The sequence below is a fragment of the Colias philodice genome, chromosome 20 (assembly GCF_061535455.1).
Source record: "Colias philodice isolate Cphi_HAF_F1 chromosome 20, ilColPhil1 Martin Lab GWU primary, whole genome shotgun sequence".
Classification (NCBI taxonomy): Eukaryota; Metazoa; Arthropoda; class Insecta; order Lepidoptera; family Pieridae; genus Colias; species Colias philodice.
Genome location: NC_143105.1, coordinates 3434068 through 3459945, shown reverse-complemented (window position 1 = coordinate 3459945; position 25878 = coordinate 3434068). Strand labels below are relative to the sequence as shown.

General features: G+C 33.4%; 3 protein-coding genes and 2 long non-coding RNA genes across 11 annotated transcripts in view; 4 read left to right on the top strand and 1 right to left on the bottom strand.

Annotated features, from left to right (window-relative positions):
* Positions 1-25878, bottom strand: part of LOC149479341 (uncharacterized) — a 381306-nt gene that overhangs the window by 295568 nt on the left and 59860 nt on the right. The gene's annotated exons all lie outside the window — the stretch shown is intronic.
* Positions 1-25878, top strand: part of pyd (zonula occludens-like protein polychaetoid) — a 100610-nt gene that overhangs the window by 47410 nt on the left and 27322 nt on the right. Inside the window, exon 1 of one of the 6 annotated variants that reach the window (XM_089707910.1) lies at positions 1162-1519. The exons of 4 other annotated variants lie outside the window; for them this stretch is intronic. In XM_089707910.1, the coding sequence (XP_089564036.1) occupies positions 1451-1519 (69 nt within the window). In that variant the 5' untranslated portion in view covers positions 1162-1450. Of the gene's footprint in view, positions 1-1161; positions 1520-20539; positions 21122-25878 lie in introns of those variants that run through there. One more of the 6 variants, XM_089707911.1, reaches the window with a different exon arrangement.
* On the top strand, positions 6954-9306 carry LOC149479348 (uncharacterized). Of its 2 annotated transcripts, XR_016317256.1 has the most exons (4): positions 6954-7595; positions 7867-8044; positions 8824-8928; positions 9092-9306. It is a non-coding gene; the product is annotated as an uncharacterized LOC149479348 (long non-coding RNA). The 2 variants fall into 2 exon arrangements; XR_016317257.1 differs by lacking the exon at positions 8824-8928 and having other exon boundaries at positions 6963-7595; positions 9092-9303.
* LOC149479347 (PIN2/TERF1-interacting telomerase inhibitor 1-like) lies at positions 15764-18216 on the top strand. Its single transcript, XM_089707959.1, has 2 exons — positions 15764-16427; positions 16872-18216. The coding sequence occupies exons 1-2, from the start codon at positions 16148-16150 to the stop codon at positions 17702-17704; spliced, it is 1113 nt and encodes a 370-aa protein (XP_089564085.1). The 5' UTR covers positions 15764-16147; the 3' UTR covers positions 17705-18216.
* Positions 18244-20395, top strand: LOC149479346 (uncharacterized). The gene has a single exon (XM_089707967.1). It carries the CDS (start codon positions 18330-18332, stop codon positions 19092-19094), a length of 765 nt encoding a protein of 254 aa, XP_089564093.1. The 5' UTR covers positions 18244-18329; the 3' UTR covers positions 19095-20395.

Here is a 25878-nt window from a genome sequence, read left to right as displayed (position 1 = left end):
GTTATTCGAGGGCTCGGGCGAGTCGGGCGTGATTCACGCATACTGAAATGTTACAATTACCAATCGTGTTTTGCTTACCATTGTTATCATCGTTGGCGGCCGGTTTTTTCTAAAACCGTCGCAACACAAGAAAACAGAGCCGATGCGGTTATTATGAGGGCCAGTTCTTGACGACTCATGACATTAAAATGACATTTTAATTCTTCTTATTGGCCGCAAATGAACAAAGAGGTTAATTATTTCTCATTCAAACATGAAGCAATGACACCAAAAATTACAAACGATTCAAATGGAAAATATTTTGAATACCAATCCGGTTTGAGAATTCCTACAAAATGAATCACACGTAATAATCCATGCCTATGGTGTATGGATCATTACTAACGCATCTAAATCAAACAAAATGACCATCATCCATGGCCTATCAATTCGATACATGCACGTTGTATTTATAAACATAAAACACCGAAACGCATAGAAACGAATGGACCAGGTAAAAATCCCTAGCCTCCCTGAGGTGCATTTGTGTGCGAGCTTGAAAATATGTGTTCGTACCTGTCGGTGGTAATCCTTCGATTCATCTGACTTTTTATGTGGTCCCTATTCCAAGTATTTAAAGTCGAATATGTGATGTTTTCGGTCAGGAGAATATCAAGTACAGTATATCGTAGCTGTGCTGACGACCTTCACCAGAGATGCATTGAACCGGTTCAATTTATCGATTCGGACAATCGTTTCCCCATGACCAATTGTATGGATTTGTTTTTAAAAGATTTATTACCCTTGTATACTTAAAAATTGATCATACAAGGTCCTACTATTGACCTATGAATGCCTAGACGCTCGATTATAAGTCTAAAAGCTGGCATGTAAGGCATTGCAAAAACTAGTCAGTGTCAAGTCTAGTGACGACTGCGCAGCGTTTATTATGTTTTTCAACTACAACTTTCAAGCTCGGAGGCTCTCAGTCCGCGCCGTGCCTTGTAGTGGGAGCAAAACCTGTAGATACTGTTGGTCCACTTCGGTACGGAGTACCTGCGTGAGTGCCGTCCCTTTCTCGCGCACAGCGGACCCGTTTTAACAAGAATCTCCGTTTCACAACACCACTCTGGTATGCAAAGATTGATAGCGTATATGACCATTTGCTTTTGAAAGTCCCGAGAAATCACGCACGGTTAACTTTTCGCTGCCTGGCGTCCTTAGTTAGGATCGGTGGTCGGCGAAACGAGCTGTTAAACGCAGTGTTATTTATTAAAATTTAATAACGTAACAATGACAGAAAGCTTTATCGAGTTCCGTAACTTGTAGTGAAACGTAGCACCAAATAAGCTCGTGTTTTCTTTAGTATTCACTTGCCTATGTTTCAATTAACGCCGGTCGGGTACTATTTGAATTTGATATGTGTGGTGGATTGATTTATATTTCTGTGTGAGTGGATGATGATTTTACAATGGATACAATGGCAACAGACAACGGTCTAGTGGTCAACAATTTGAACCATGTCCGGAGTGATTCTCAGGTAAGCAATATCGATGAGGCAAAACACGTTTTCCCTTGCACACTGGTCTATGAATAAGTGCAATGACTCCCCAATTATTCAATATGCTTTTTAAGTATGCGATGACATGTTCGGTATGTTGGGCTTTTACATTTCTCTGTGCATTGGAACGTTAATAGAACTGTTGTACTAGATCTGTGATAGAACTGTTTTGAAAATATACCCATCTCAATTTTCTTGATTTCAAAAGTTCTTAAAGTTATGAAAAGAAGTGCTATTTTGTGTAAACTTACGAAATATATATTTATGTTAATGAATGGATGAGCAAAATAAGATAAGTTGTATAATAAACTTGAATTGGCATCTAAAGTGCCGGTTGTTTATCAATGTTGTAACGAAATTCGTGGAATTGTAAAAAATGAAGTTAAATGAATGGAATATTGTCCTGTGATAAAAGTTAAAACGCTACATTGTAATGCAATGAATTAAATATATGTACATACTTCGAAGACCTTTAAGCTTATGAAGAAAGTCTCTAATAATGAAAGCTCTATAAAAGAATGCCATAAAATTGCAGTTCCAGTAAGAAGCCTTCCCAACGTAATTCGCCTTCTTCTTCTCCTTTATCGCTAAATTCTAGGTACTCCTAAAACAGACAAACATTGAAGAAGGTAATATAAGAAGGTACTCTGTTTTTCTCTTTGGGTTTTCATATAACAATCCACTATTTAATCTCTAGATCACATGAAATATTATTTGTGTAAACCCTAACTAAGTAACTAAGTACCTACTACATTTGGCGAATAAAAAACCTAGAACATTGCTATTGCATTACTCACATTTAGGAAATGGTAAAAAGTGTAAAAAACTTTTATGTAAATAAAATTCGCGGTACCCACATCCTTATCGGCCATTTTTGCGTGTCCTTGAAATCGAATCTTTCTTTAATCTGTGACAAAAAGTTAACATCGATGTTTAAATTGATATAATGTAAGAAAACAGGTTATTTGGCCAAAAAAGATTTGAACTTAATTTGATCTCACACTTGATACGTCTTTTAATTATAGTATTAAGTTAATATACTTTGAGTGTTATAGAAAATTGAATATTTGCTTCAATGAAATAATTAACAAATAAAGATAAAATTCATAGTAGACAGTGAATTGATAACTGACAGAAAAGGTATAGGTACTCGGGTGGAGTAAGCCTGAGCGAACAGCATCATAGCAAATAATAAAATTAAAAGCAGTAGGTACTTAGTACTTACGTAAGGTAATTGAAGATCACGAACTCATGTGATGAACTAATTTGTTTCTGAATAAGATACTCTGTAGCCTATTATAAAGAATTAAATCTCATTCTGATTTCTGACCCATGCGACGTAAATTCTGCTATCCATTTTTTTTTGCAAGATTTTTCTTTGTTGTTCTGTTAACAGAAGAGTAATTTTGTATCAACAGCTGGCCTCCATAAATGAACTAGCAAAAAAAAGAGTTTTTAATTCGCAGCAAAATAGCAGTTCCTGAGATTAGGGCGTTGGACAAAACAAATAAACAGGCAATCTCTTCAGGCTTCAGCTTTATAAATATTACTCTAAATAATTATAAAACTAAAAATATTCACAGCGTACCTACAAAAAGAGCTATGCTTTGTTAATTGTCCACGCATTTCTACCGAACTAGTAATCCGATTATGATCATATTTCTTTGTTTGCTTTACCTTCAAATTATGGGAGAAAGTCGAGCTCGAAAGATTATAGACAAAAAATATTCAATCAAGTTAGTTTGTTTTTCTGTAAATTTTGTTACATAGGTACCTACGTGGAATTAATTTCATCTAATTGGATTACTTACCAATACATAATTATAATTTATTGCTTTGAAAAAGTGCATGTCGCCCGAATTAGCAATTTGACTTCATTTAAGATCAAGTTTTACTTTCGTCCAAATCTGAAACAATTGATTTTACGAGGTCCACTTCCACGAAATACCAATCTTGAACACAAAAACACGTAAATATCACCTGTCAGTGCAATAACAAAGAGTTCCATGTTTTAATAATGCTGTAACGTAACAATAAGGAGCCGTAAAATCGAATGAATCTGTAATCCGAAGGAGGTTCATTTTTTGCACGTAGGACGTCCAAAATTGGAGGAGCCACATGTCAGGTGACGTCACCGCTCCCGCCAAAACCTGTTTCGCGCCAATTCGCAGCTGTCGTCGGCAAAGTGGCTGGGTCTCTGATAATTTACTTTTTTTTTCTATTTCTTGGCCTCGGGCGTCCAGCCTCCGTGATACACCGTTAGCTTCTCTAATTACGCCCTGTTTCAGAGCTGTTATCCTTTGAACTAAACTTAAACTGTGGTCACTTTGTGGTCTGTTCAAAAAGGATATCATTATAAATTCTAAAAATGTTAAACACATTACGCAAAGTTATTCAAAGATGAGTCATATTCACACGCGCTTTTGATTTAATTAATAAAATAAATTTATTCGTTTAGGAAATAGTGGTTTTTATTAGGCGTATTTGTTTTATTTTTACACGAATGAAAGATGGGAACTTTGACTACTTACTATTATATATCTGTTCTCAAATAAAAAAAGTCATTGAAATAATTAGGCTTTTTAAAACAATAAAATTAAGCTTTTGAAGTTAATGAATGGCTTAGTAAAAAGATATTACACATTATATTATGCAGAATATAATATTTACTACAAATGCATGATATGACTGAGAAGGTTAAAACCTGTAAAACAGCGATGTATTTGATTGTCGGTTACATCACTATCTTGATTTGGAGACTTGTTGCAGTTTCTACTTACAAAACTACAACAATAGGCAGAGATGACACTCAAGATTTTAAAACTACACTAATAGTTAGAAAACTTCATGCTTCGTTCGAAATACTTAAAAACAACTAAGTATTATTTTTTTCGATACTTTCATAGAACCATGTAATTACAAGTAATTACGAGTAGAATATTCCACTTTCATTATAATGAAAGTAAACGGGCTTAACGTGTTTCACGCATAGGGCAAGGCGACGTCAATTTTCCCAAGCTTGTCGAAAGTTTTCACTGCTTCTTTACTTTGTAAACGACCTTCGAAACACCATATTGTCATGCTTTAGTGTTGCAGTATGTCATTCGATAGCTTATAAATATTTCGAAGCTGTATTCGTCTTTTGGGGACAAAAGAAAATTCAGGAACATTGTGTGAGACTTTTCAAAATTGTTATTTTAGGGCTTCATCGCCAACTGATAATTTTGCATACTTGGGTCGCTACCATTACTGCAAGCTCAATAAAACTCTCTTTCCTTTTTTATACAATCAATGGTTTACAATGACAATCCCAATCCCTTCTTCAATATGGAACATAATATAATACTATTAATGTTTCGAATAGTTAGCATTAATGTCCTTGTAATACTATTACGATAATAATTGGCGTTTTCAAAGGTGGTCCGATGACTTAATTGTATATTCAATAGAAATTGTAAACATAAGGTTGGATGTGATACTGGTTAGTAGTTCTGAAGTTGAGTATTTCGCGTGCGTTCAACTTTCTAGATGGTGACACTTTTTTATCGAGGCTAATATGGCGATGCTAAGATAAATAAACAAATCTTAATTTGTGGTTATGTTGATTACGTAAGGTATCTCTCATTATGTAGATGCAAGTTTTGTACTGTTAGTAAACAATTTAAATTTGCAAAAATAGCTACATGTGATGTGGTGATAATACCAAGATGCCATTGTATTTAATAGAACATTAAAAAATTATAATTAAAGAGCAATTATAAGATATTTTGGTCCTCATTAAAATATAATTTACCTTATAACTGATAAGATATAAGCAATAATGTACTTATGGTGAATGGTCACAGAATAAATTGCTATGGTGCGCAATCGTATGATCAACCGACCGCAAAAAATCGCAAATTCCTAGGTTTTCGTAATACCTAGCAAGACATTTGCGAGATGAAATGATGTATTTATTTAGTCACAACAATTAATTGAGTTTAATGCATTATGTAAATGGATAATGTTTCCTTATTTTATCAATTCAAAAGGTTTTCTTCTTTTCGGTAATAGAGCACTAGGGTATTTCCGTATTTGTTATTTTTGAAGTAGGGAATGCATGAATTAAACACAATATACGCATTCGGACTTAACATTGTTACAGTGGACTTCTGACTAATTCCACTATGTTCCTACTTCCTTCAAAGTTCAAGCCTCTTTCAGTACTTTAGTACTAGTGCCGCATATAATATTTTTGTGCCACAGTATTACAATTCCTAGGAGATATTGTTATAATATTTAGGTCCTGTGATTTCAGTGACGAGATCGGAATAGGTTCAGAATCCTCGACAAAAATCAAATGTTAAAGAAGTTTACATTCATTTTTCTCCAAAACAGTTCAAGAAAATTATGAGCATAATCTAGACACTGTAGGCGTTTTAGAATGATCATTAAATTCCACAACGCAGGTTTCCTTTTACGAAACTACCGGAGAGCAGTAAATTTTTAGACCATGTTGTTAGGCTTGTATGACCTAGTACTTCTAGTTCGAGTAACGGTCAAGCTATCACACTTGAGGTTTTAATATTCTGTATTCATAGCTTTTATCTGCATTATCCGTTATGTGATTATCGATAAGAAATTCCATTGTAATTAATATATAGACAAACGGTACGAATTGGGAACCATTGTCCTTTTATCTATTATTGCGGTACTTACTATCTATTTTTCAGAAAGTTTTCTGATTTGTTTTTTTTTATCGAAATCCAGAATTGGAGACAAAGTTAGTTTGGTAATCGAAAGAAAAGTCTGACCGTTTTGTATTTTAAGTCAAAAATTGGTTAACGAAAGAGTAGACTTATGACTTTATATATTGAAACTAGCTTTCCAACCGCAGCTTCGCCCGCGCAGTCAAAGAAAAATCCGCATAGTTCCCGTTCCCGTGGGATTTCCGGGATAAAACCTATCCTATTTCCCGGGGTAAAAAGTAGCCTATGTCCTTTCTCGGGTATCAAAATATCTTTATAACAAATTTCATGCAATTTGCATGAAATTTGGTTCCAATCCATAGTTAAGGCGTGATTGAGTAACAGTCAGACAGACAGACAGTCAGAGTTACTTTCGCATTTATAATATTAGTATGGATTAACCGATGATGAAATCGTATCAGCTGCTGGGCAGAAGAAAATACTTCATTACTAGGTATTACAAATCCTAACTAAGATCTCAGTTTAATGGCTACTTACATAACAGACCAAGTAAGTAATCTAGTGTTTATGTTTTTAATGTTTTAGGTTTATTAAGAAAATAATTACCCAATATGTTTTTTTTTTCTGAAAAATAAATGAGAGAATGAAACAAAAAATTGTTATCAAATTTTATTTTGAAATCAACCACATATTCAACCCATTGATAGTGATATCACAGACTAATAATAATATACTACGTATACAACAGACGGTGCACTCCATACAAAAAAATATGCACTATGAATTTACGCAATTAAAGCGCCAGTGGGGAAAAAACGTACTACATGTTCGATTATATCTCTTAGTCTTTTGCTTTTAACACACTAGATGGCACGTTAAACACAGACTTGATGTTCTTTTCCTTCCAGAGCCACTAGATGGCACTAATGTAAATATATGTACACGTACCTTTTATTTTCAAGTCTGTGGCGTCAAGTGTCAACTGTCAACATAATATTTTGTACCTCAGAACAAAGAATCCTATGGAACTGCCGTAATTGTTCAATTTGACGCGGAAATAATAATGATATACCCATCTCTTTCTCACAACAGTGGTTTTACCTTAGAAAAAGCATCTACACTCTTTTTATTAGCGCCCTCTTCATTGGCATCGATGTACCTTTGCTGCCACGGACGCCATCTTAATATACGGTTTTGTTTACATGTGAGAAGATGTCATTGTGAAATTTTTATGATTTTACAGTGTTTTTCGACCATATTCGAGTGTAATAAGTATAATTGAAAATAATAATAGGTACCATGAAGTGTTCTATAGTAGGTTGTGGCCTATGCCAAAGCAAAAACAGGCCGAATCTAACCTTTCAACGGTAAGTGGCTAACATTTTGTTAAATTGTTGCTTATATTAAAGTGTATTTATTATCAAGTGTATAGAAATCTTTTAATCATTTTACATTTAATCATCTTAGTTATTATGAGCTGTAGAAACCCGCAATATTCTCCTTATTTCATTTGCATCGAAAACATAAACATGAGTGCTAGTGTCGAACATCAACGCATAAACACCTTATCGATAAATTATTAATTTGTTTATTAATTACGTGCGAAGTTATATATTCTTGTATATTTTCTCGTTTTAGTTTACCAAGTAACGAATCCCGGCGAAAGGCATGGTTGGAAAAGATTGGCATAGAAAATATCCGGCCAGGAACTAAAAACATTAATGTGTGCTCATTGCACTTTGAAGAGAGCGCATTTAATAAGACTTTAAACATCGTTTGATTGAGAGATGATGCTATCCCAACAGTATTTGCAAAGGTAAATAATTCATCAATCTTTTTATTAAACAACTAGCTGCTCCGCGCGGTTTCACTCCCGTGGCTCCAATACTGTTGGTCGAAGCGTGGTGATATATATTATATACCCTATAGCCTTCCTCGATGAATGAGCTATCTAACACCAAAAGAATTTTTCAAATCGGACCAGTAGTTCCCTAGACTAGCGCGTTCAAACAAACAAACAAACTCTTCAGCTTTATAATATTATAGTATAGATTTTATTTAGCTCATCCTGTTTGTTTTTTTAGGTACAAGGTAGTAATTGAAATTTTACCCCCTTACTGTTGACCGATTAATCTAATTGCTATATGCTTCACAATATCTTTTTTGACTTATATGCGCTAGAGACCTAGAGTGTCATGAGACAAGTGGTGTGATGACTGGTACTTAAAACCTACTGAGTTATTTTTTAGTTTTTAAGATATTACCTACATTATTAAAATCTTTTAAAGTGAAACTTTTATTACATCGTCTCAAACTTTTTCTATACATACTTAATATTGTAAAAAGGAAAGATTTGATTGTGTATGCACAAAAAGACCTCAAAACTACTGGTCCAATTTTTTTAATTCTTTCGTTGTTGGAAAGCTACACTTTCCATAAGTATATATAATATACTATGTTTGTTCAATAAATTATTTTAATAAAAAAAAATACTAAAAGTTTTACAATTTACCAAACATTGAGTCCATGTTTCTGTAGCAATCTATTTATTATTACTTGGGACCATATCTAATGTAACATTTTTATCTCTTTCAGGCAGACCATCCATCTCAATTTGCTTTAATTGACATATCAAATACTACTGATCAACCATCATGCTCAGGTTATCCACATCCACAAGATGCTAAGGATCTTGAATTGGTTAGAGCAGTTCTTGAATAGAAAACCTATATGAAATTATTCTTGTTTAAAAAAAGGGAACTTCAATACGTAACTTTTTCATAGTCTTAGTCATACATGCTCAGATTCATGTGTATAATTATGAGAACTGTTATCAATAATTAAAATTTCTTTAATGTTTTAGGCTTCAGCACTCGCAGAATTAAAAAAAATAGAAGAAAAACTGGAGAAACAGAAAAAGAAAATTAAATGTTTGAATGAAGTGGTCCGTCAACAAATTTCCACACTGTATATGGCCAAGCTCATTTGCCGCATCTGTGACTACTGTCGCATGTACCTAAACATATATAGTAACCACTATAACTTAAATAAATTATTTTATGAAAAAATTGTGTTTGTTATTTAACTATACTTGTCCTTGAACATCTGCTTGAGTCATTCACATGTATTTTAGCCAGCGGCTCTGCTCTTTTTTATTTTCGTACATGCGAACGAAGTCGCGGGTAAAGAATGCTCTTATGGGTTGCTTGGAAGAAATTGCTTGGAGCAATAAAGCCGCCTTTTGACTAAATGTGTCCTATTAAGTAAAATTTGTATTTTCTGCTTGTGTGCAATAAAGCTTATAAATAAATAAATAAAGTACCCTATGGATGGCTCCATGGTCAAATAAAACCCGATGTTAAATTTCATCAAAATTGGCTTATCCGTTTTAGCGTGAAAACGGATTATACATACATACACACTTTCGCATTTATAATATTATAAAACCTTATGTGTTAATTCAAGTTACCCTCATTGTGTGCTAAATTTCATTGTGATCGGTTCAGTAGTATTTGCGTGAAAGAGTAACAAACTTACACATCCATCTTCACAAACTTTCGCATTTATAATATTAGTAGGAAGTATGATAGGATAGGATTAGTGAGGATACATACAGAAACACACACACACACATTACAGAAAAGAGCCATACGCTCTGTATATAATTTGCGTGCTCGAGACTCACTAAGAGATCTCTTTAAGAATACTGGCATCCTTACTGTACCGTCGCAGTATATATTTAATAATATTTTATATGTACATAATAACGCTTACTTACACACAAAAGTAGGAGATAGACATTGTTATGACACAAGAAACAGAAATAAAATTGAAATGCCATTATTCCGGCTAGCTAAAGTTAAAAATTCATTTATGGGCCAAGGTATACGCTTTTACAACAGAATTCCTCATAATATTAAAGAGTTGCGATTTTAGGAATTACATACATTTCCTGGGAATTTTATACAATGACGGATTACATACATTTCCGTTAACATATACTTACAATGTTTATAATTATTATAATGATAAATAGGCAGAAAATAAAGGTCTATATAATGTTATGTTATATTATAACCAGTAAATAAAATAAATATTTAATTAAAGTTTATGTGTAAACTGTAATTCGATACAAATGCACTAAGGGTTAGAACAGGATTTTAAAATATATCTCCGGTATTGGAAATGAAAATTATTAATATTTGTCAAACTGGTTAAATGGTGGTGGAATGTTGTTCCAACACTTATGGCTCTTTCAATTTATGCGTTTCGTATCGGACCGCTAGTCGCTACAGTGCCGAAGCTGTGCGTTTGTCGTACGGCGCACGGCCGGTCGTTTGTTTTCATACAAAATGCACGGTGCGGCAACAGCGCGGCGTCCGTACCGCGAACGCTCGACAGCAGGACGGCAACGTTGCAAGTCCCATAGGGATGTCGGAAATGCAATAAACTATGTATAAAGTATCGATATATATCAAATCAATGTTTTTTGAAAATATCAATATCGATATTGATATTTTTATTAAAAAATATCGATATATCGCTTTGATTTGACAGAGAATATTTGTGCTCTAAAAATTTACTTTTTGGTCTAATCTAATTCAATCATCTTACATTTCTACGGTACTTAAGTACAGAAATACGCGCGTTTTAAGGTTATAATATATGTATAAGTCAGTCGTGGTAATAATACGGACGGACAGTTGAAATACGGAATAACGGAGGCGTAGTTTTTGTTTATTTTTTTGTTTGATGTTTTTCAACAAGAGCACTAACAGTAATGTTTCTTCGTCATAGTCCATGGCTTAACTGGTGTCAAATAAATTTAAAACAGCACTAGCATACAAACGCACGGCAGTCAGATACGCTTTCAATTTAAGATTTTGGTATCGGACTGCTACCGTACTGCAACGGCACGGCAGCGGGTTATAACTAGCGGCACGGAAAACGTGCGGCAGCGGTCCGATACGAAACGCATAAATTGAAAGAGCCCACAGTGGCATTGTATCGAAAGCTACCCTTGAAAGCTGAGTGGTGCTTGGGTATGGACAGTTTACAGTTTGCAGACCTGGCTAGGTAGTTTAAGGCACTTCGTTCACCTACCCATAAGAATCTACAGCAAATGTGATGCTTCCTTGTGGATTATGTATATCTACAGATCACCCATATTTGGCAATCTCGCTTCACCTAATGGCCTTGTCTGTTCAAGCCGAAATGAATTAATTACCTACTGCAAAAATTAAATAATTTAGATTACCTGGAAAAGACAAGGAAAATAAACTTTAAACAAGTGTTCGACCGATTATTACCAAGTAGGTAAATAAATTAATGACAAGACACGGTAATTAATGCTAATAATTTCCTAAAGAAAACATTTTTTTCAAAATTTTCACATAATAGGTACTAGTACCTAACTAGACTCAAAAGTTTATGATAAGTCAATGAATGATAAATAGAATATGTTTAAGTAAAATGAAGTAGTTTATTTTACAATAAATTAATCTTATAAATTACCAACTTTCATTCTACGGCTTCAACCGTGTGCCTTATTCAATCCCTATTCCTACCCCTTGAATCCTATTTATGCAACAAAATTGAGATGTCCTTTTTCAACGTAGGTATGTACGTATGTATGTATATCGAAATTTCCGTCAAAATCGGTTCAGACGCGTGCGGGAATACCTATTTTCTCGTGGTCCCACTATTTTCTATTTTGTCCTACTATGACGGAGTAACTTTCGTATTTATCTACAAAACAGAAATGATTTGATTGTTTGTTTGTTTGTATTGGATAGGATCCGAAACTACTGGATTGATTTGAAAAATTATTTCACCATTCGAAGCAAAAATTATACCTACCTGATGAACATAGGCTACTTTTTATAACGGGAAAATACTTCATTCTTATGGGAATCGATGTCGAAATATTTAATTTTAGGCGCATAAAGAAAAAAAACGCAAAGGAGCATTCAAAACCTTTTCTACGGTTTAAATCTCAAAACTTTTTGGTTCATACTTCATATAAAGGTAATCTGATAGGATTATTTAGAAAATAAAACAAGATGACGTAGGTAGGTATTTAACTTTAGTTTCGATTTATTATCATTATGATGATTTCTTGATATTCTTAACGACGCGGTTGGCGCAGAGGTAAAGTAACTGCCTACTGGGCTGACGGTCCCGGGTTCGATCCCCGGTCAGGGCAAATATTTGTGTGATGAACTTGATTATTTGTTTTTGGGTCTGGGTGTTATCTATATATGTATTTATAAAATACTAGCGGTCCGCCCCGGCTTCGCCCGTGGTACATATGAAAAATAGATGTTGGCCGATTCTCAGACTTACCCGATATGCACAGAAAATTTCATGAGAATCGGTCCACCCGTTTCGGAGGAGTATGCAGACTAACATTGTGACACGAGAATTTTATATATAAGATTAAATTATATTTATCGTCGTCTAGTACCCACAACATAAGCCTTAATTGAGATTACTGTGGGACTAGGTCGATTTGTGTAATATTGTCCTTTAATATTTATTTATAATTTATATATGTCGGCGCAACGACGATAAACGACTACCCTCAAACTACTAAATAATTAAAACTAGCTAAAGTTTACTTTGATCTTTTTAAATAAGTGGTTGATTCATTAATCAACCACTAATGAAATAATTAAATTAACGAAATAATTAAAACTGATGAAAATTCATTGTAAAAATTCGAGTGGCAACACTCAAACTAATTCTTGTGAGTCATTGTTTGCTTTAAATACGAGCGACCGACGGCACAGAGCACATTCACTCGCCGGCCGTCGGAGCGTTCGGAGCTCTCTCTATAATTTCCACGTAGATTAAAAAGGCAGTAAAAATACCCACAGGCGTTCTACTTCGAGTGTGAGCGCCTGCTCTGATGATGGTGACGTCAGAATTGCTGACGTCACTCTTTTTAAAAATAGCCTTTGGCCCCTTCTTTCGTCATCAGAAGTGGGATAGAATTCAAGCTCTCTCTTTTTAAATGTTAAACGTTTACGTAGTTTTGTAACGGCATACTGGCGTTTGTGTTTTTTCGTGCGTTGTGTAAAGTAAAAGTTTGTTACGTGGATTATCGTAACAGGAGTGTAGTTCATCGAAGGAATTGTGTGTGTTATCTGAGCTGCGCCTCTCTTTGTGATAAGCATAAATCTACGAGAACCTCCGAGAAATCTACGAGAACCTTCAAGAATCTGCCTTTATCACAAATGAGTAGGTGTTGATCACATGATACGCGAACGGACTGTGTCTGTCATGTGGAGTGTTCAGTATTCTGAAAGGTCAGTGTGGCCGAGGCAGTGTGTTTTTGAAATCCCGAGATGAACTACCGTAGTGTTGTAATACGAGAAAAGGCGTACGAGGACGTACGATTGTCAGTATGGCCGTGTTAGACTTAAAATCTACGAGAACCTCCGAGAAATCTACGAGAACCTTCGAGACTCTCCGAGAACCGACACAAAATACGCCGAGAATCGTTCTCTTCTTCTTTGTCGATTCACTCTTGGCAGAGTGGTCGTGGTCACGTTGAGACATCCACATTGGTAGTGGAGGCGGACACAGCTTTCCGCACGATCTCCCGCCATGTCTTCCTGTTACTAGACTGTCTGGTGCAGTCTGATACACAAATTCCTATAGCAGATTTCACTTGGTCAGTCCAGCGCATTAGTGACCTGCTTTTACAACGAGACATTTACAACGAGGCTGGTGCAGAGCGCGCACCGCCTGTCAGTATGGCCGTGTCGGCGCAACGACGATAAACGACTACCCTCAAACTACTAAATAATTAAAACTAGCTAAAGTTTACTTTGATCTTTTTAAATAAGTGGTTGATTCATTAATCAACCACTAATGAAATAATTAAATTAACGAAATAATTAAAACTGATGAAAATTCATTGTAAAAATTCGAGTGGCAACACTCAAACTAATTCTTGTGAGTCATTGTTTGCTTTAAATACGAGCGACCGACGGCACAGAGCACATTCACTCGCCGGCCGTCGGAGCGTTCGGAGCTCTCTCTATAATTTCCACGTAGATTAAAAAGGCAGTAAAAATACCCACAGGCGTTCTACTTCGAGTGTGAGCGCCTGCTCTGATGATGGTGACGTCAGAATTGCTGACGTCACTCTTTTTAAAAATAGCCTTTGGCCCCTTCTTTCGTCATATATAATTAAATGTGACTAGAAATAATAAACTTACTACGGTTTAAGTATAGGTTGTATTATGTATATTATTTTGTAATGAGATCTTGCAATCAAATATTCACACAATCTCGCAAGTTTTCCGAAAATTCATTTTTCGTATGAAAACGATCAATACACTAGGTACCTACCTAATATAAGCCGCTACAGGAACGCAGTTAGTAATAATTAATAACGGCTTTAACCCATTTACAATATTTTTTATAGGTACTGCAAAGGCAATGGGACTATGTATTAAAAACGTTTTTTAATACATAGTCTTATTATTATTAGTCTGTGGTCTGTGATATTATTAGTCTGTGTTAAAAACGTGAAAAGTAACGTAAAAACGTCTGTAGTGCCATCTAGTATTCGTTTAGCATCGCCAAATCGGAGGAGAATAACTTGTTTATAGTAGTTTCATGAGATGGCGTTGTTTTGAATATAAACTTTTCTGTAAAATTAGTTAAAATCGAGTGAAAATTAAATTAAATAGGTAAGTTCCATTTACAAAAGTATGTAAAAAATTATAAAAAGCAATGAAATTGCAATTAAATCTAATTTTATTTTTTGCTGGTTAAAATGATACACTTAGCGGCATCTATTGGTAGTCGGATGGCATTAATCGTCTTTTGTATGTAGTGAACCAGACATGGTGATATTGTATGAAAGTTGAAACTGGCGGTTTGTTTTGAATTTAAATATACGACAAAAACTTATCAAATCTATGCATCTGCATCATAAAAACATGTTTTATTATGTAAGACGTTTAGATGTATCAAAACATTTATTAAACCAATGGAAAGTTATCTTCAGTAAGATTTTGCATAATTTGCGCTTTTACTTTCATATGAACCGGTCAATATGCAACCTGGTGAATAATTACAGCATCGACTGAATCTAAATTAATCAAGCTTTATCGATTTATTTTTGTATATTGTGTTTTCATTTCTAAACTTTTAGTTATATAATATTGCTGTATTTTTATTTATTGCCTTTAAAATCAAATCGAAAAAAATATAGACAATGTGAAAGTTTAATTAAAGGTTTATCACAAACAAAGGTTTCTTTATTTAGCATATTATGTATTATACTGGTTCATAAGCTACATCACTGCTAACTATGTATATAATCAAAATCCGTTCAGAGGTATTCGTGTGAAAGAGTAACAAACATACATACGTATAGGTACAATCTATATTGATAGGAATAGGCAACCTTTCCCGTTTACAATATTGATAGGAATAGGTATCACCACCAACATTTTGAAATAATTGAGGGCGTTTCTTTATCAAATAAATTGAACTAAATAGTACCAAATTCATATTTCACCATTAAACTAAGATGAAAATGAATTTGTTCTCAAAAAAAAGTATTAGTTAAGTTGCCATGTATTCAGTTATTATTAAATTCTATTATTTAAATCATAAAAGGTATTAAAAATTGTACCTATAATAATACCTGTAGAAATTGCAAAATTGCAATACACAATACGCAATCAAAAGAAGGTCGTTTTGATTATAGCGACATCTATGATCATTTGATTTAGTCGTGCTATCCGCGCAAACCGCTGTGTGAAGTGAAACACAAGTCGACCGCATGCCACGGGCGACCTCCATTTTGATTTTACGTCAGTTGTCATTACTCATTTGTCATGTCAACTCAACGTGGTCGAGCTTAATATTTTTGTTGATTTTATTTTAATTAATAATGTCCATGTTAGCGGAGCCCCGTCGAAAACAACGGGTAATAAACCTACGCGCGAAGAATAATGCTTGGAGTAATGACGCGAACAAATTTGGCCAGCGTATGTTAGAGAAAATGGGATGGAGTTCTGGAAAGGGGTTAGGTGCAAAGGAAAACGGAATTGTGGAGCATGTAATCGCTCGGTACAAGAATGATGAGAAAGGTTTGGGTTATGAAGACAAAAACGATCAGTGGACCAAACATGAGGATGATTTCAACGCATTATTGGCTAATTTATCAAACGGTAAGTTAACCTCTATCAATAATTAGTATACAACTTAAATTTATTGAAATTGTCTAGCTATTGGATAGTTTAGTAGCACAACAATGACATGTTTTGAAAAATATGTAATAAAATATGTTCTTCAGGTTTTTTTATAACACACTTTGTTTTTATGAGGATTTCATAAGTAACAGACACAAATTCATCATTTCATAGAAATAGTTGGGATTTAATAAGTAATATCTTAAAATATAGTATATATATATAGATTTTAGCTCTTAGCATTCAGTACATCTTATTGTAAATTTATAGTTGAGTCAGATTTTGCTGTATTTCATAAGGATATTATCAAATGTTGACTGCGTCTATAATCAAGTGTAAAAGAAAAATTATTGTAATATTTGATACATAGCTAAAGTAACCAAATGTTATAATTGTTATTAATAAAGTTCTTTTTTCTTTTAGACAAAGACTCGGGAAATGAAGTGTTACACAGTGGAGTATCCTTAGAAAAGAAATCGAAAAAAAGCAAAGCCAGGATTCATTACCACAAATTTACCAGAGGAAAAGATATATCCCGTTATAGTGAAAAAGACTTAGCAAATATCTTTGGTAAAAAGAGTTTTAAAAATAAAAGTGAGGATGTAGAAGAAACCGTTAAAGATGACGTAGATACAGCTGAAAAAGTATTTACAGAAAAGGGCAGCATGGAAGATTACTTCAAATCTAAAATGGCTGCTTTGAAATCAAAGAATAAAATCACCCCTTCATTTAACAATAATAGTAATGATAATTGTGATTTCGCATTCAGAGGGTTTTCTTGCGCTAATGATGATGAAAATTCAAATGAAAACACTGAAAATAATTCTATAAACACAGTGGAGAATCAGGAAAGTAGCCAAGATAACAATATTGAGGAAATTCCTAAAAAAGTGAAAAAGAAGAAATCAAGAAATGAGGAACCTGTCTCTGATAATGCAAATAATGAAACTGATTATGTTTTCCAAGGATTTTCATGTTCTGATGCAGTAGGTGATAATGACAGTAAAACCAACTTGCCCACAGATTCGATAGACTCAATTTTACCTAAAAAGGACAAGAAAAAGAAGAAAAAAGCTAAAGACAATGAAATAAATGTCGAGGAGAATATCACTGAAGATATGGAATCGAAAAAAGGAAAAAAGAAAAAGAATAAAGATATTAATTCTGAATTTGATAAATCATGTTTGGAGGAACAAAATATTGATGATGAAGGGGCTCCCAAAAAGAAAAAGAAAAGAAAAAATAAAGATTTATAACATATTGTTTATCTCTCTCTGCTTTTCATTGCTATCTTTGTAATATTATTTCACATGCCACAAATTAAAATAATTACTTCAATTTATATTAGTAAAATGAAAAATATTAATTTTTCTACGTTGATTATATAATATAAGTTAGAACATAATTTATCCTAATACTAATTCCGAACACAATTTTAAATTATTAGAACAAAATACGTTAAGGTAAAACAAAAAGTTAGTACGTGAATCCGATCGCAAAGCATTTACGGATGACGTAATGATAGGGGACGCCTCGTGTTCTGTGGGCGGCGGCATGCACGCCGCCATTTTGTTCACAACAGTTTGCAATAAATTTGCGTTCGTAGTTCAGAAATAAATAATTATACGTTTAGTAATGTTAAAAAATAAAAATAATATATCACTTTTATCTATAATTCTGAAATAAGATTCGTAAATGCAATGTGTCAGTATGTCATCTAAAGTAAATGTCAAGTCAAGTGTCAAACTTAAATCTAACCAAAACACGTGTTTTGGTTAGATTTAAGTTCCACGTGGATTGTGGAATAAAATAATGGAAAAGTAAGGAAAAAATATACAAAATAAGTGTTATTTGATATCATTCGGATAATATACACACATTATGATAATTCAAGAAGAAAATGAAATGCCTATGGAAGCCCCTGTCATACATGAAAGTTATAATGTTATAAATAAATGCGATAACAATGAAAAACAAAACAAAAGTTCAAAATCCAGAAAGCGACGTAAAAGCAAGAATGATTTGGAACCAAGTTCTCTTCAGAGTGAAATTTCAACCTCAAATTCCACAGAAATAAGTCAAAATGACTTAGAAGAGCTACGGTCCGTGTATAACAAGTGTAAAGCAGTTATTAAGAAAATTGAGACCAAGTACGGTCACTTACTGAATAATGATGAGAGTTCCAGCTCCGAAACCGATCGAAATATTGAAACCAGTAAGTGTGAATGTACATTTAACAAAAAAATTGTTTTTGATGAAAATGGACAGCAAATTACACAAGAATTTGTGCCAGATATGCATATTTGCCCTAAAAGACAGAAATTCCATCCTTCTACAGCAACACCAACTAAGTCGAGGTCCAATGTTCAAAGAGAGGATGAAAACTTTCTTGATTCACTTCCAGGTGACATAAAAATTCTCTGTGACATATTAAAAGACCCCAATATAGATATTGTGTATAGAAATAAGGTGATTGAGAAAATAAAAATATTACGATTAGATAATTTTAATACCATGCGATTTGATAGAAAGTTGTTAATAGAAAGTATGAAGTTAAAACCAGAAGAATTTATGGAATTCAAGGGATCTAATTTATCATCGCTACCTGGATACACAACAATACCAAGTGAAGAAGTTGAAAAGTAACATTGTTCCGAGAAATAAATGTGAAAAATTATATCTGGGAAAATGGAATAAAGAACAATCTGAGATCATTTGACGATTACATATTTGACATTTTTTAAATACAAGAATTTAGGCAACAATTGCTTTTGCAACTTTGTTATGTAATAAAGTGTGTTGTAGGTACTCACAAAACGAATGTTGAAATCCTGTATTTTTATATAAGTAAGAATATATTAAAGGAAGTGCCTTATAATGCTCTTTATTATTGTGAATCCCCTCCAATTTTATTTCTTTCCTAAACCTAGAAAGGGAATATGTATTCCCTTCTATATAATTTTACAAGCTAATAATGGCCTCTCGGCTTAAATAAAACTAGCCCATGTTAGTTGCTAAGGATTATTCTGATGTATTAAATATTCAACATTTTACAATGAAATCGATAAATTAAATTAAAAGCGTCAATATTTATTCATTCATTTTTGGTATTAATTACTTTTCGAAATGATTAATTCCATTAGAAAATCATCCTACTTCTCGTTTGTCATATTCCCGAACATTGACACTACGCTATCTACTCACAAACTAATTGCTAAGTAAGCTAAGAGCTTGTACTTTAATTTATATTTTTTAACTGATCTATCTTATAAATATTCATACATGTATTATATGAAAAACGTCCTAGGAAGACGCAATTTTTATATTTTCATTAGAAGTAATGATTGAAGCAGCGCCCTCTGGCGTAATAGTCAAGTACTGAGCACTGCTTGGCGCCACCTCTAGTTTCATACCTCTTCTAAACATCTTTATATTTTGTATATTATGTAAAATTATGTACTGATGTTAAAATTTAAATAGCGATTAAATTATACGTCATGCAAGCATACATTTTAACACAACAAGATAGAATGTCCATTGTTTTTCGAATGACAATATTAGCTCTACTCGCATATTTAATACAATTTTTACTCTATATCTTGACTGTAAGGGTTATATTTGTGTGTTGTGGTATTCTGGCATGGTTTTTGTTGGCTCGTAAGCGGAATAATGATGTCTTCGCATTCCACGTTTTGCGTACACGGCATTGTAATTTGAACGACAGATGTAGGTAACCGGGGGACCGTCTGATAGTTTACGAAGTAATATAGGTACATAGTATGAATCTTAGTATTATTTAAAATACATACGCTGTCTGCGTTTAAATTAGAAAAGCAATAGATTAGAAGGAATCGCCCGTTAATAGGTCAATAACCTATTTTGATTTTGTTAACTATCAAATTGTAAGGATATTTAAGACTTGAAAGTTTAACAAACGAAGAAAGTATGATTACGCCAAATAAAGCTTATTTTTAAATGTATTATTTAGTTACAGTAATGCTTAATTTTTATAAACAATTAATAATTATATACCTAGGTCATGAACGTAATTACGAATACAATAATACAAAGTAAGTATACTGACATAGAGATATTCATGTAAATTACAAATACACAAATATAACGCGATGCTCATAAATGCTGACAAGACGATAATGCTGACTGCACAAAATTAATATCTATTGTTTACAATCTTGACCGTGCTTAATTTCGAAATAGGTACGTATCGCTTTAAACGATACAAATCTAGTATTTTTCACATAACTGTTTCCCAGACTAAATCTCTCATCCCAACTTCAAAAGTAACCAGATATGCTATCACATCGTACCTATTACATAAAGGCTGCATTCCTCATAGTCACAGTATTATGTGACGTTCGCTAAACCGAAAACAAATAAACTTTTGTGTCGAAGTACCGTACTCCGTGTCGCTCTTATTGTAATTAACACATAGTACTTTGAACTCCGATACCTGAGTTGCTGAGTAGGCTGTACAACATAATGTCGCGGGACCGCGTCACAGCTGTAGGTCGCGCGCAAACCTTACATACTCGTATAGAATATAAACATTACGGGATAGTGTATAACCTATTCGTAATTGTTTATTAATTAGTGTCTAGTGGTTTTGCACGATCATGAAATTGGATAATTATGGATTTTTCGAAAAACTACAGGTGGGTTTTGATTATTTTCTCAATAATGTGTTGTGTTCGATAAATATTACCATTCATAATTTTTTGTTAATTAGATAGTAGGTACAGTTTGGTGTGATCAAGTGTCTTTGTATCAAGTAACAATAAACTATTCAAATAAGCATAGGTGTAACGTAAGAGCTAATAATTGAATGTTAATCTTTATATATAAAAATGAATCGCAAAATGTGTTGGTAAGCGCATAACTCGAGAACGGCTGAACCGATTTCGATAATTCTTTTTTTATTATATTCCTTGAAGTACGAGGATGGTTTTTATGTAGAGAAAACGTAAATATGTACCACGGGCGAAGCCGGGGCGGACCGCTAGTAATTTATAATAATTAATGTCGATGTTTATTAAATTTATCTCAATAACAGTCTGTCGTGCAATTAATCTACATGCATAATTCAGCGTTTGTCAAACAGTAGAAATTTAATGAAAATAATGATTGATGATTTATTGGAAAATTCTATTAATTAAAGATCATTCAGCTGATAAAAAGATTGGTGAATAGCATCGGGTTTGGATGAAAAAGCATCTATTATGTTAATTGATAGCCTATTAATGTTCAATAAGCCTGATGGTATAATGTTTTCATAATTAATATTTATTGGTATAATTAATACGCGCCTTAAATTTTCAAGAAAATGCCGTCTTGGGTTGTACGTCATTTTCTAATAGAAATGAAATAGAAAATATGTAGAGTTATTTGTACCAAATTATTTTTTTACAGTAATTGTACCTACTTGTAAGTACCTAAGTATAAATTCATGAAAGAGTAGAATATTTTTTATTCTACAGACAATCCACATAACCATCGCAAAATTACTCCTGAAATTGAAAAACCAACCACATTAATATTAGGTATAATCTAAATAAAGCTATCTTATAGTCACATGTAAGCTTTTATTTGATAACACTAGTGTTCTCAGAATTCACTCCTACTGTACGAACCTACAGGTACATCCTAATATTGTTATTAAATTAATATTTTCATACTCTTCAATTTACATTCCAAAATATTGCCCACATATACATAGTTGCACATAGAGCGTGGGCTGTGTGCGTAGGCTTAGTGTTGCTTGTCAATAACATATTTTATTATGCACGTCTTTACACTATATTATATAATACTTTATTTATGTGGTATTTCTTAAACACGTAGGTAGATCGAGGTTTATTGCGTTTTTATTTACCATTTAAAATTGGAGTTACGATTTCTATAACGAACGATTTTTGTGTATATTTTTACCAGATAGTTACAACTTACGAGCCGTCACTTACACCACAGAATACTTAATAGTAGGCAGTAGCTTACACTTGAAACTTTCATCTTTATATAATAAGTGCTTAGTTCTCAATAAAGGTAAATAATTCAGTCATTTATATTGAGAAACCTGAGTACATAGAGCTAGAAGCTTCATTCAGCTCTAGATAAACTAAAACACAGAGCAGCGAAATTAGAGAACTCAGAGCACACCTGTAGATAACATTCAGAGAACATAATATTGACTTTGCAATCTGTTTTTTACTAGAGGTGCGCGTGTAGAGCTGTGATAGAGCTGTCAAGATCGATTTAAAGAACTACTTCCCACATAATTGCAGCTTTTTTTATTAACACGCTTTTATTGGCTTTACCTGTCCGTCTGTATTTTTGCATGTAATCGACCCTTATACTCGATTTTGACCCAGATTAAACGGACATTTAATTCAAACGTAAACATATCAAGGAACGGTGACAATACAATAATTTCATAAGAATTTCTTTTGATCCAATTTCCAACATATCTTTCTAGTAAATCACTAAGTCCATATATTTGTGTCACATACAATGCCATATATTTAACATTGGTAATAAATTAGGAAGCGCATCTCGACCAGTCGCAATCTGCTTATTGTCTTACAATAATTTCTTAATACGTCACCGAGGTTCTTCACTGGCTTCTTAGCATTCCTACATATACGTATGAGCAAGGATAACTATCTATTACAATTTCTTAAGGTACTTATATTCTCTTCTTTATAATATTATCTACTAGCTGTCCCGGCAAACGTTGTTCGGCCTTATTCTTAACACTTGGGGGTATGAGAAATAGATGTTGGCCGATTTTACGATCTACCTAATGTGCCCGCAAAATTTCATAAGAATTGGTCCAGCCGTTTCGGAAGAGTATGGTACTAAACTTACATTTTGACACGAGAATTTTATTAGAGAGACAAAGCAGCAAATTTTCCTATTAATAATTTTATTTTATTAACTATTACCATTGAAACTAGTAATACCTAGTACCCAACGTAAGTAAACTAGAGTTACGATTAGCTACCATTAATTGAAAAATCGATCGAAGTCCTGTTATAAAATTCTGAAAACGAATATGATAATTTTATATCGAGATCTACCGCAATCATAAAGCTACACATTTTAACCATATTTTTTTATTTAGAATAGAATTTGGATATCGCAAATCCATTTGTTAGGAAAAAAACATGTTACATCTAAAACTAAAACTAACTCCACCATAGCCCATAGGATATAATGAGCAGTGAAAATTGCACTCAACACATACCTACACATTGCATACCTAGTTAGGTAGCGTACCATCAAAATGCAATGATTCAGGCAGATTGCGATATGCATCTAGGTGTGTCAGACCACTTCTGACCGTGAGAAATCGCCTTCAAAGGCCATGTTTATGCTTTATACTATAACTATTCTATATGCAAGTAAACGTGAAAGTTTCAAGGCGTAAAGTGATTCTAGACTAATGAGATATAATGTATAACAAGATTTTTCACACTCGTGAGTATAGGAAATGAAATAAATGTTATTTACTATATACATATTTCTACAGTACAATTTAAAAGGTTTTCTTTCATGGTTAAGTACAAACCAATAAGAAAATGTTAAGAAATATTATTAAGTACCTATATATGTTTTTGTTTTAGTATAAATGACACAATCCATTTAGATGTTCTCATTTAGTTAGTTGTGTGGGCATACAGAATCATTCATTATGCAATTATTACTCGTAATTATACATAACTCGCTATTTTGCTTGCTTTGTTAAATAAAGCCATATGATATACATATCTATATCAGTGATAAAACATAGATAAACACTACGCCCTTCATATTGAATTTATTCACGTTATTTAAATGCAAAATAAGCATTTGCTTATTTAAGTATTTACTTCACACTTAAAACTATTTCATTACAGTGTAAAAACTCGTTTTCCTAATCGCTTCATTAGTTCCACAAATTCCATACATACTTATTTAGAATATTAAGGCCCAGTATACACCTTTATTAGTTCAGTTTTGACATTCATAACAAGTGCGTTTATTTATAAACTAACGGTATGGCTCGAATGTATTAGCAGAAAGGTGGTGAAATAAAGGTTCGTCTATAAACAGTGCAGTTTTATGGCATCAATAATAAACTACTGCACTTAACATCCGGTAGCCGATAAAATATTATATCGCATTATACTGACTTGAAGGCTTCTAAGCAATGTGCGTTTGTTATTCTTGGAAGAAAGATTGCAAATGCACTTTCACATGCGTATGTTTAGCTGACTTTACTAAAAATGTTGGAGGATTTTCTAGTTTTTAGTAATGATTGGATCACTGCAACGTCTCTCACCATTCTCTCACAAATGCGATGTTATGACACAAAAACAATATTAAAGCTATTATGTATAAACTTAGCGATGATACATCTGCGTATAATGACCATCATAAGATGATGAGGTACTACGTAGATGTAGTAAGATGCTCATTAAAAAAATACTTTGTTAGTTCTAAGTTCACAATTTCCACAATCGGTCATGCTGCGTCCATCTTAATTGTGCAAGCAAGGAATCGTGTCCACGATCAGTGTTCAAAACTAAATCTTTACGCCCAAATAGTTTCCATGCAATGTTTAAGTCACGTTAAGACATACCCCGTACCATGATGTCTTGAGCAGTATTATTTCCAGCCCTATAATCGTCTAACGCCGTCAATTTTCCAAACTGGAAATAATACTGCTTAAAGATATTGTGGTGGACCTCCAGTTCTCAGTACATTATAATTGAATAAACATGATAATGGATATCAAACCGCTTTGTGATTCAACACAATGCACGGTTATTGTACGATACCGGATTCGTTGAAGACCTCGAAAGCAATCTCCATTAGTATTGGAAGCAGACGTTAATCAATATTCAAGATACTAACTAGTAGTTACATGTTTTTATTTTGAACATTGGTTTTTAAACTAACAGGAGTTATGGATAACTAATAACTATAAAGTTGATATTGTATGATTATCACATAAGTGATCCCTCTGGGCTTTCTTATATGACTCACTAGCTGCTCCGCGCGGTTTCACCCCCGTGGCTCCACCCCTGTTGGACGTAGCGTGATGATATTATATAGCCTATAACCTTCCTCGATAAATGGGCTATCTAACACCGAAAGAATTTTTCAAATCGGACCAGTAGGTAGTTCCCGAGATTAGCGCGTTCAAACAAACAAACAAACAAACTCTTCAGCTTTATAATATTACTATAGATTAGTTAGTTTGCTTGCGCATTATATAGCCTATACGTCAATATACGGTTCTTAAGAATTCTTATTTCGTCCCTTTTTCTTCCCCTATAGATGTAAAATTTAAACTTAAAAGTTGAACCTCTTCTTGGACAATTAATACCAATGTATTCAATTGAAAAACTGGGTCAACGTCAACTACTGA